General features: G+C 35.0%; 1 protein-coding gene across 1 annotated transcript in view; it reads right to left on the bottom strand.

Annotated features, from left to right (window-relative positions):
* The window catches only part of Wdr7 (WD repeat domain 7), a 322,806-nt gene that overhangs the window by 60,895 nt on the left and 249,418 nt on the right, over positions 1–12,493 (bottom strand). The window contains 1 exon segment of the mRNA XM_047526338.1: positions 1,688–1,787. Coding sequence (XP_047382294.1) covers positions 1,688–1,787 — 100 coding nt within the window.

The following is a 12,493-nucleotide window of genomic DNA, read 5'->3' as shown; positions in this document are numbered from 1 at the left end:
GAATTTGAATGTTTTTACCACAAAGAAATAATCAGTGTTTGAGGGGATAAAGATGTTTAACCTAATTTAAACATTACACAATATATACCTGTATAGAAACATCACGTGGTACTCCATCCATACATATAACTTTTATATTTTTACATATCCATTTTTAAAATCAAGTTTAAAAAGAAAAAAAAAAAATCTGTCTCAAGAGATTCTGAAAATGCCCTTTGAAGAATCTCTCTTCTGAAAGATTATTATAAATAAAATGTAACTTAATTTTTAAACAAGCATTCAGAGTGGTTTCAATGCTCTCAGTGACAGCCCAGAGTAAAGGAATATGGTCATGGGGTGGGGGGTTTACACATATCAACACAATCCAACAGTTCAATAAGTATGGCAAATGAAGCATGTTCACACATGACAAACTCAGGATTCAGGGGCCTGAACATAGAAATGTACTTAACATTCAAATAGATCTCCCAAACTTATCCAACTGCTGAACGCTTTACCTCCGACACCTGTTACCATCTCTTAGAACTATTTCATTGAAAGCTGACAGGAAAGCTTTGGAGGATTAATGAATAGTTTATCGCATTTAAGAGACAGTCTAAATTTTTAGCCACATCCTCATTAATTTTTTCATACTCCTTCTGGAAATTCCTAATACTACAAGACAGGTGAATATATCAGCATTAATAAATGATACAATGAAACATAAGAAGTTATGTTTTGTGTTTTTATAATCGTGTCAAAATGACTCCTAATGTCATATATAACTAAAAAGGATCAATAAAAAGGAAAAGGAGTAGGAGGAGAAGGAAAAAGAGGAGGAAGAGGAGAAGGAGGAAGAGGAGGAATAGGAGGAGGAAGAGGAGGAATAGGAGGAGGAAGGGGAGGAGGAGCAGAAACAGGAGAGGCTGTTTTGGCACTATTTATCAATGAATGCTATACTTTTGTCATCTCAATGGTGCTTAGTCCTGGATTTACCCTTAGCCACTAACGTGCCTCTGGGACCAAGCTATTAAAGCTCTGAGCTTCAGTTCCCATCTCTAAAGTGGGGCTAGACTAGCCCTGCCTAACTAACCAGTATATTTTGAGAATAAGGTGATCAAAATCAAAATCAAGATGAATTTTCAATAAAGAGTAATATGTTATAAAAGCATAAAAAGTGTTATAAGAGTATAAAAAGTAGTATCATTATTTCAAAGAGAACATTATTTTTAATAGAGCTTTACTAAGTGAAAAATTTTTTTCTTTTTATGAACTCTAACTAGATTGCTCTTACAATTAAAGAAACTCTTGTTACCATGTAAATAAATCATTTTACTTAGAGAATAAATTTTTGTTCAACCATTATATCATAACCACATCATCAAACTTGTTTCAGAAAACACATGACAAAAATAAGGAACCCAGAAAACTTTGTTTAGAAAAGGAGAGATGTACTGCAAAGTTGTTTGAGAGCAGTGCCACCTGATTCTGGGCTCTATCACAAACCCATCTGTGGCGGCCTTTCAGTCCCAGTGAATAAAGACAGTGGGGCTCTATATTCTTTGAGTCCTTCATTAAACTATTGATCCCTTTAGCATTATCCATAACGTTCCAGCAGCTCAGCACGTCAACTGGTGAAGTGCTAGTCTCTCTCTCCTTTCAATAACTTCCACACTTTATGGAGAGGAAGTCACGATGATTTATTTACCTGACATTTTCCAGTCCGAATGTCGTACAGGGCCACTGAACCATGGCGTGCTCCCACTGCTATTCTGTGATTCCGCTCGTAATAGCTGACCATGTAGAACCTGAATTGAACATTTTCACAACAAAAACAAAAAAGCCAGGTGAGATGACCTGCACGTGGAAATGGACAGCATCACATTTCAGAGATTAAAGCCACCTCTGATAATATATATATAAAGAAACATATCTATGATAAGTATGTTAAGATTTTTCAAGAATGTTTCCTTTTAGTGATTCATAGAAATCATTTGAAAGAAAATGGATGCAGAATATCATTTAGGCCTGTTAATTATCTTCAATAGAAAACAACTTTATAAACACTCTTGAATTTTTCAACAATAAGAGTCAAATACAAACTAAGATTAATTCTGAAAATCCAGTTTTACAATGACTTATGCAAATATTTTCATTTGAATAGAACTCAGAAAAAATTTGAAAAGGATATGTATTCAATTTCATTTCATTTTCATGGGTTATTAACATTATTCAGTAGTAAAATATACTTTCTAGCAGAATAATCACAAAAGGCTACATAAATATTCTGTCTAAAGTTTTCATTAGTAATGTAGAATAAAATCAGAAAGCTATCCACTGGGGAAAAAGTTACCTTGCAAATTCTCTAGATTTTCCACAATTACCAGTTTATCTAAATGATAAATATGGTTATAGGTGGTATGAATAAAGTATTTGATATTTATTTTATACTGCATAAAAATAGGATTTAGGAAGAAATTTTGAAGGTTATAAGAGGTTGTTTTATCATTTTATCATTTATTTTTCCTTTTTCCAGACTAATTTCCTAGTCAGGTGCTGTATTAAGCAGCACCTGATTTATGCTTTGTCATACTGACTTCAAGTTCCTATAGGTAGGATCTGAATGTAAGAGTAAAAATTATTAGCAGTATAAATCAGGTATGATTTTATATATGCAAAGAGTTTTAAATATACATCACATTACCCAGTTCTGTGGGCTGTGTGTGCTGTCAAGGTGAACAAGCAGCCTATCCTAAATATTTATGAGAATTTTGCGTCAATTCTTGAAAACATTTCTTGTCATTTCCCCCTTTGGTTCCATATGACCAAACTAACTTTTTTATTGTTTTGAAAGGGAGGAGGGGGAGGTAAAACATGATAGGAAAAAATACCATTTGTCTAAATGCTTTCTTAAAGTAAATGTAGAGTAAAAGACTACTAAGGCATGCGAAATTTCTGAAATTATATGAGAGAGGCTGAGAGAGACAGGTTTGAACATGTGAATAGCAGCATTCTGATAGAGCCATTTTGGTATTTACAGACGTGACATTTATACATATTTTGTAAATCTGGAAAACAAACTATTGGTTTTAAGACTTTTTGTTTGTTACATATTACCAAGTAATGGATGAAACAGTATTTTTGTCCCATGCCCAAACCTCACCCAATGACCAACTTTTTCCCTGTAATGGAAGGTCAAGGCTTCCCTTTCAGTCCCATGGAAGACGCTACTTTAGATTGCCCTGCAGGGTTGTGTTCAGGAATAGCACTGCCCTCGTGTTACACTGGTTTGAGGGAAGGAAGGATATGAAAGTTCCTGAAACCTATGAAGTTTTCCTCACTATTAAATGGTTAGTAAAAAGTTCGTTTCTCTAAACTTTTCCTATAGAAAACCTCATATTAGTGTACCTTAATAGAGAGTGGGAATCTGCATTAAAAATCTAAAGTTGTTATATTTGAAAATGAAAATGATTTAGAAGAGTTTAAAAACATTTACTGTTTTGTTATTCAATAACTACAGTGGTCTAAGTATTAGTTATCATTGAATCTACTTTCATGTCAATATCACATCTCTGCCTGTAAAAATATACCACATGTAATTATATTCTATTAGAGTAACATGGAATTTAATATCTGACAAATGTTTTAACAAATATTTGTTCTGTGTAGGCAAAGGGCCACAGGAAAATAAAATTTGCAGCAGTGCTTTATCTATTATTTGCACAGATTTAACAGCTGTACTGCCACAATCCTTCTGCAAAACTGAATATATAATCACCCTTAAAATAACACTTTACTAAACAAAACATTGGTAAAATACAGTTGTGTGGACAAAATCTTATTCAAGTCAGATTCTAAAAAGTTTTTGTTACATTTCCCATTTTCTATGCTCTGGATATCAACCTCATCCTTCTATATCACTTCAAACATTATTATTTATGGGAGAAAAAAGATCAAATCTATTCTTGGTATCAAATCTTTAGTCTGCCTGAAAGGACCATATATTATAGGTCTGCATTTTTCATTCTTTGCAATTTACTACTAGACTAAGACTCCTAAACAATATCTTAAAGAATTCTGGACAGCGAAGGTCTCATGGCCTGTTTTTATCTTGGGATTTCAATTAAACTTTTTATACCTGGCTCTCTTATCAGAAGAAATCTGTGGCATGTATGCAGTCATTTCACAAGGTTTACTCTGGGAACTGGCTACAGTGGGTCAATCACTGCAGAGGATTCCATGGCCCACCATACCCCTATAGGAGAGTTCTTCCTGGAGCCAGTTTTCCATTTGGGGGCTGATGAGACTAAGGATGGTGAGACATGCATTAACTGTCCCCATCCTTGAAGGTATCAATGGATTGAAAAGGAGGGTCCATCATAGCTTTTTTATGATTAGGCTAGTCTTGACTTAATTCCCAGGTAAAGTCTTAAATTCCTCTAAGTTTTGGGGTCGTAGAGTAAGGGTTTATGTGTGCTAAGCCTTCTGGAAATGGTTAGTCTCCAATTCCCCATGATGATAATTTGTCACTTGGGTAGCATTTCATAGACAATAGGCTGGCCAGAATCCTTTTGTTATGTTAAAGTTAGATTCAGAGCTCTCCTCTACTTGGTGGCTAAAAGGAAATCTGAGAACATTAGCACTCAAGTAAGTGGGAGAGTAAAGCTGACTGGGTTGATGAGGTAATACATCTCTCTTCCTGGAGTTGGTGCTAGGGCTGATGTGGTCTCAGGTGAACAGTTTAAAGTCACTGATTTCCACGCCTCCACTGCTGTCCACATGCAGCCATGAATTCCAACCCCTCTCTCTGCTGTTCACCCCTATCCTTCAAAGCCCCAACACCACTCAGGCTTTATCTCCTCTTCCTTTGGGTCACTATGCATAGGAATCACCTTGCACTTTCTCGGATATGTTCACATGGTTCCTACTTTATAGGGGTGACATGTGCTGCACCCTCTGTTGAAAAATCTCATTGGGCCAGTATCTCCACTGCTTATGGCCTTACTTCACTGGGGTCTCTGTTTCTAGGGTCACCCTGTTTAAATAGTAATAATAATTACTTATAAAAAAGAAAGAAAGCACATCTTCCCTTTCACACACAAAGTAACTGCTGTTAGGAATTTGGAGGACCTTTGAAGAGTTTTTTCTAACTTAATACATAAATGGTATCATAGTATAACAATTATTCTACAATGCAGTATTCTTTCCTCAGGATTTCATGAGACATGTTCTCTCATCTCAGGCCTCTCATATGGATCTCAGGTCATTCTTATCACACCTGAATTCATTTGTTTTCTGATAGGTGGTTAGATTATATTTGTACATGAATCCCTGTATACCTAGGTGGTTATTTTTGTAGGATGGATTCACCAGAGTAGGATCAAAGAAAATGCACATTTTAAATATGAAACAATGCCAAATTTCCTTAGATCCTCACAAAAAAATTACCACATTAGATATTATCAGGTTTCCTACTTTTTTGCCAAAAGGAGGGAAAATAAATAGTATTTTTTTTTGTTCTTATTTGCATGAAATAACTTTTTAGATTGATTCACTTGGTTACACAGTGCAAGATGTATATGCAGGATTCATTATTAATATTCAAAAAGACTTATTGAAAATCTAATCAACAATACACCACATCCTTTTTTCATCATGAATACTAGCTAGGGAGAGAAATATCCATGATGTGTTCCCAATATACCATGGAGAAGGATTTGAGCTCAAACCACAGGCAATCTGGTTTTACACAGAAGAATGACAGGACTTCTGTACGGGAACAATATATCATTTACTCTGATCAAAAGAAAATACCAGTGACTACCAACTGCCTCAATCCCTTTGGCTGGAGAGTACAAGATGAGTGCCATGCATGTGAAGAGTTCAGATTCAATGTAATTCCAATTAAAATCCCAATGATGTACCTTACAGAAATAGAGCAAGCAATTATGAAATTCATCTGGAAGAAGAAAAAACCCAGAATAGCTAAAGCAATCCTTGGCAGAAAGAGTGAAGCAGGGGGTATCGCAAGACCAGATCTTCAACTCTACTACAAAGCAATAGTAACAAAAACGGCATGGTATTGGTACCAAAATAGAAAGGTGGATCAATGGTACAGAATAGAGGACATGGACACAAACCCAAATAAATACAATTTTCTCATACTAGACAAAGGGGCCAAAAATATGCAACGGAGAAAAGATAGCCTCTTCAACAAATGGTGCTGGGAGAATTGGAAATCCATATGCAACAGAATGAAACTAAACCCATATCTCTCACCATGCACGAAACTAAACTCAAAATGGATTAAGGATCTTGGAATCAGACCAGAGACCTTGCATCTTATAGAAGAAAAAGTAGGTCCAGAGCTTCAACATGTCAGTTTAGGACCAGACTTCCTCAACAGGACTCCCATAGCACAAGAAATAAAAGCAAGAATTAATAACTGGGATAGATTCAAACTAAAAAGCTTTCTCTCAGCAAAGGAAACTATCAGCAATGGGAAGAAAGAGCCTACAGAGTGGGAGAAAATCTTTGCCAATCATACTTCAGATAGAGCGCTAATCTCCAGAATCTATAAAGAACTCAAAAAACTCTACACCAAGAATGTAAATAATCCAATTGACAAATGGGCTAAAGAAATGAATAGACACTTCACAGAAGAAGATCTACAAGCAATCAACAAACATATGGAAAAATGTTCAACATCTCTAGTAATAAGAGAAATGCAAATCAAAACCACCCTAAGATTCCATCTCACCCCAATTAGAATGGCGATTATCAAGAATACAAGCAACAACAGGTGTTGGCGAGGATGTGGGGAGAAAGGTACACTCTTACATTGCTGGTGGGGCTGCAAATTAGTGCAGCCACTCTGGAAAGCAGTGTGGAGATTCCTTAGAAAACTTGGAATGGAACCACCATTTGACCCAGCTATCCCACTCCTTGGCCTATATACAAAGGACTTAAAATCAGCATATTACAGAGATACAGCCACATCAATGTTCATAGCTGCTCAGTTCACAATAGCCAGATTGTGGAACCAACCTAGATGTCCTTCAATTGATGAATGGATAAAGAAAATGTGGTATATATATACAATGGAATATTACTCAGCCATAAAGAATGATAAAATTATGGCATTTGCAGGCAAATGGATGAAATTGGAGAATATCATGCTAAGTGAGATAAGCCAATCTCAAAAAACCAAAGGAAGAATGATATCGCTAATAAGTGAATGATGACACATAATGGGGGGTGGGAAGGGTTAGTGTTGGGGTTGGAGTTGGGTTTAGGGAGGGGGGCAGGGATGGAGGAAGAAAGGACTGTATAGATGGAGGGGAGGGGTGGGAGGGGTGGGGGGGAAGGGAAAAAATGGCAGAATGAATCAAACAACATTACCCTATGTAAATTTATGATTACACAAATGGTATGCCTTTACGCCATGTACAGACAGAGAAACAACATGTATCCCATTTGTTTACAATAAAAAAAAAAAAAAAAAAGAGTTCAGCCTAACAGAATGAGGAGTAGGTCATCACAGCATTGGTCAGCAGCCCTCAGTGATGCCACAGCTGCCCATCAAGGGGGCACTAAAACACTTCACAGAACACGTTCATAGTTACCTTCCAGAATTCCAGGCATCAGTCAGGGGGAGCTGTTAGTTCTGGAGGTATGCTTAATTTTAGTAAATTATGGTTTAAATCTCCCATACTATATACCTCATAATATTTCCACTCCTATTTTCCTTTACTTTTTACTCTATTTTATTCTATAAATTTCCATAAGTTCCTTATGAGGTATGTATATGTGACGTATGTGTATTTTGAATATGTACATGTGAAATATACAGTTTTAATTTTATTTCAAAAGCCATGAAATGAAAAGTAGTCATTATAAACATAATATCAGTTATGGTTATTTTCTAAAAATATAAACTTTCTGTAATAACTAGAAGTGCTTTATTCCAGTGGAGAGCACCAGTTAAAAAGACCAAATGAAAGATCCCTCAGTCTGGGATGGTGATAGCATAGGGAATTCCATTTGAGAGTTACTATTTTCCAGTCAGGATTTTGCATACTATGAATAGTAAAAAATATTGACCATTCTGTTGAATGGTTAATATGTGAATTCCTTTCTTTCTGGGGAATAAAAAAAAATCACTTAGCATAGCACACTATAGCCTGGGAGTTGAGGGAAGAACTGGAAATGCTTCTGAGAATGTCCATAGAGTAGAAATTTCTGCAAGGAAAAATATCATGCATGTCTAGGTTGTATGGCATAATAGATGGGAAATGGGTCTCACCTGATTCTGCACTAATTATGTAAACATATGCAAATTGCTTAAATTATCTATGTTTTGGTTTCCTCATCTATAAAATGGGAATAACAACAGTACTTATTAATCAACATTAATAACTGGAACTTAAAATGAGCTCATATTAGCAAAGTATTCAGAACAGTGTCTGGCACATGGTAAGCTCTTTTCTATGATAAACACACATTAATCTTATTAGCTATCATCATCATTGTCATCTGCACCTCTGAATATATATACTACAGAAAGAATAAATAAGATGTAGTTAATATGCTATTTTCCTAGGGCAAATAAGTGCTAATAACAAGCTAATAAATTGGGGAAAACAAATACCCCAAATATTTTAATTTTATATATTTTAAATACTTGTGATTTTTAAGTATAACCTGATAAAAAGTACAAATAATTTTAGTTTTAATCTAAATTTGCTAATACAAGTAATATAGATTTTAGTTCTCTACAGCATTTTAAATCAAGTGCTCTACCATTGAGCTACACCCCCCATCCCCATTTTGTTTTATTTTAATATGAAGAACTTTAATAATGAGAGACAGTCATCTGTTGGGAAGGTTTTAGGAATAGGTAAACAAATTAGAATGATTTTAAAGGGACTTCTACTTGTGAATACAAGAGTAACATTCACAATTATTATCAAAAGTATACTGTAAAATGGTTACAAGTTTAAGGATTTTACTGGAAGTTAGGTTAGAAGCTGTTTATATTGCATTATTGTCATCAACATACGGGATAAGAAAAACCACAGGTTTGGAGGAGTTTCTTAAAAAATGAGCTCATGCAGTGTTGAAAAGCAGACCATGTGCATTTCCTTGCTGAACTTTAAGTGCCCATTTAGGGTGAACAAGGCTGATTCAGCTTTTCACTTGAAAAGCAAAATCAATCAGTCTGTCTACATAATAACAAAGTTTAAGAAAAGGTACACCATCTCTGAAAATATAAACTTCTAACTCCTCTGTCTGGATTAGACTTTTTTAATTCAGTTGAAAAGTATAAATACTTATCTTACCTCGACTTTTTTTTTATCTTATCTATGTTATAGCTTTAATATTTTATTAATTATGGCTTTTTAGTTCTTTCATTTGAATTTTAATACACATATACATACACACAAACATATGTGCATGTGTGTTTATATATATTTACAGGAATGTACACACACTGAGAAAAAAACCCCACAAATTATATAAAACAGTTAAAAGTGGAAGTTACCCATTAATGCATCACCACCCTCTCCCAGATAACCACCAGAACCATTTTGGGGTACGTTTTCCCAGACTTTTTTTTCCTCTTTGGATGTATACATGTACATGCATGAACATCTATACTTACACATAGTTTTCTTTTTAAAAAGGGATTTCATTTTATGTACTCCTCTGCAACTTGGCTAGTCCCTCTTTAAAAGTCTCTTCTACAACATTTTTTCCACATGAGTAGGAGTGGACTGACCTAATCTTTATTATGGTTGTATGGGACACCACAGTTCTAGTATACTTTGATGCAAACAAAAATTAGTAAGCATATTTTAATTATAGGGCACAGGTGAAGGATGTTTTGATATAAAACACATTTTATATGTAAAAACATACTAACATGCCTTCCGCTGAAGGTCAATTCACAGCTAACCTGTCAAATCCAGGAGAACAATTACAAAACACTTCAAGTTCAATGTCAACACTACTAAAAGTTGGGGGATTTGTCCATTTGAAGAAAAAGTAGGAATTTTTTTTTCTTTTTTTTTTTTTTTTGCTCCAAGACCTTTAAAAGTTAGTTCCCTCCTTGCCACTACTTACATCTTCAATATCTACTGAGAAGTCAAAGTAGTCAAGTCATTAAATGTACTACTCAGTTCTATGTACAGATTGCTTTCTATCTACAGAAAATCTCTTCTTTTTTGGAAGTGAAATATGCAATGTAAAAGAATATCTGACATAATTTTTAAATAAGCATAGATTTTGAAATAAGGACCTGTGTGTCTGAAAAATGCCTATGCGACTCATCTTTTAAAACTCTGCGGAATCATTGCCAGTTCTCCTTTTCTCTCCTCTGCACAATTCCTTACTTCTTCCTTTCTGTCCTTCCATCACAGCATCTGGTCCTCTGTTCTGGGCATCCTTTTACCTAGTTTTTGTGATATTTTGCTGATTTTACCTCTCTATCTCTACCAAGCCCAGTTCAAGGCCCATGAGGGCAGAGACTGCCTGACTATCCCGATGTCACCCAGCAGCCTGCACAGGCCCAGCAAGGCACACAAGACAGATGCACATTAATGTCTGTGGAATAAACAAATGGATTCTAAAATACTTTCAGGAATTTTGAAGAAAAGTCAAAGGAGTACTTAAAAATCCTTTAACTTTATTAAATCACTTGAATTCCACTTTTTTCATTCCTATTTCTTGAGTGATTTTTTTTTTTCTTATTTTGAAACTTGGTACTGAGATTTGGTTTTTATATATTAAAAATCAGTCAACTAAAATATTTGTTCATATTAACTTTCAATTCTAAAAATAAACACCATCTAATGTTGTTTGAAATAATTGAATGCTATAATCCATAATGGACTAAGCAATTAATTAAAATTTTACATTTAGTGATTAAAAATGACATACTGACTCATTAAAAATAAAAACTAAACAATGGTCCAACATTAAATATCAATGAAATTCATACTGATTACTTGAATTCTATACTTCATCTACACTTTTGACTCAGAATACTGAGTGGATGATACACTTTTATTTTTAAAAATGCTTTATTTCTTAGAGCAGTTTTAGGGTCACAATAAAACTAAGCATGAAGTACAGTTTGGACACCCCCTTCTTCCACAAAAACAAAGCCTCACAGACTCTCGACATCCTGCTCCAGAGTGGCACCTCTGCTGTAATAACTGAACCTCCACTGACACAGCATTATCACTCCAAGTCCACAGGTCAAGGTCTGGGGATGAAGCTCTATGACAGTGCACTTACCTAGCACCAGTGAGGCTGCACGCATGCTGGGCAAGCCTTCTACCACGATGAGTGCTCCACCCACAGCCTCACAGGCTTTCCCAGTCTATAAGCATTAGATAACAACCTTTGTGTCCAATCACCTTTCTACATGGTTGTCCATGCTTCAATCATACCCGCCCAATGAAGTCTCCATAAAAACCTAAAAGGTCAGGGTTTAAAGAGCTTTTCATGGATGCTCGTGGAGGGTAGCATGGTATTTTCAAAGACCAGTACAAAATATTACAAAATTATGCATGGGTGAAAGAGTCAAAGTGTATTATACAGCAATGTATTTAATGTAACAGTCTGAAAAGCTCATGTGATTGCAGATTCCAATGGAACTAATCTTTAAAAACAACCACATGTTGAGTTTTGGTGTAGTGCTAAAGATGTGACATTATCTGAAAAGACTATTAAACCATCCTTCCTTTTTTCAATTAGATATTTTTTGTGAGGCCAAATTTTCACCATATAATTCAACCAAAACTACATGCTGCAACAAATTAAAAACATACTTAGGTATGAAATTCCACTTGACTTCTACTAAACCAGTCATTAAAGGATTCTATGAAAATGAAACAATGCTACTTTTCTTGTGATTTATTTATTTTTTGTCTTGGAAAGTAATTATTTGTCATAAAAATGTTTTCTATTAACATGAAGCAAGTCTATTATTGTTATTTTAAATTAATCCAGAATTACTTTTTAAATTGCTCATGTTTAATTTCTAATACACTAAAAAATCTATAGGTAGAAACTTTACAAACACAATCTCTTTAGGTTGTTCCAAGTTTATGAGGTCCTGAGACCAAAAAGAGAACCACTCCCCTAAAGAGTGAAAAGCATGTAGAAATAAAAAAATTGTTAGATTTGGAAAGAGAGAGTAAGTGTGTGCACAAGAGACAGAGAGAAAGAAAGGGAGGGAGAGATTAGCAAATTATTAGAGGCAAGAGTCAGTCTCCAGCAGATAAAGACAGAAGGAAAGACAACAAAGTAGACAGAGTACAGACTCCTTTTCTTGGAAGAGGGGAGATAAGAGACTGACAGTAGGGAGAGAAGATGCAGACAGAAAGAAGGGTTTTTAAATGAGAGATAATAAGCATGCTCCTGGGCTGAGAAAGAGCTGCCACAAAGAATTCTTGAATAAAAGTGAGAGAAAGGTTTTCTAAAGAGTAAGGTCCAAGAGGAGGTG

The sequence above is a fragment of the Sciurus carolinensis genome, chromosome 15 (genome assembly GCF_902686445.1).
Source record: "Sciurus carolinensis chromosome 15, mSciCar1.2, whole genome shotgun sequence".
NCBI classification, from domain to species: domain Eukaryota; kingdom Metazoa; phylum Chordata; class Mammalia; order Rodentia; family Sciuridae; genus Sciurus; species Sciurus carolinensis.
Note: the sequence above shows the minus strand (reverse complement) of the source record. Positions and strands in the feature narration are given on the sequence as shown.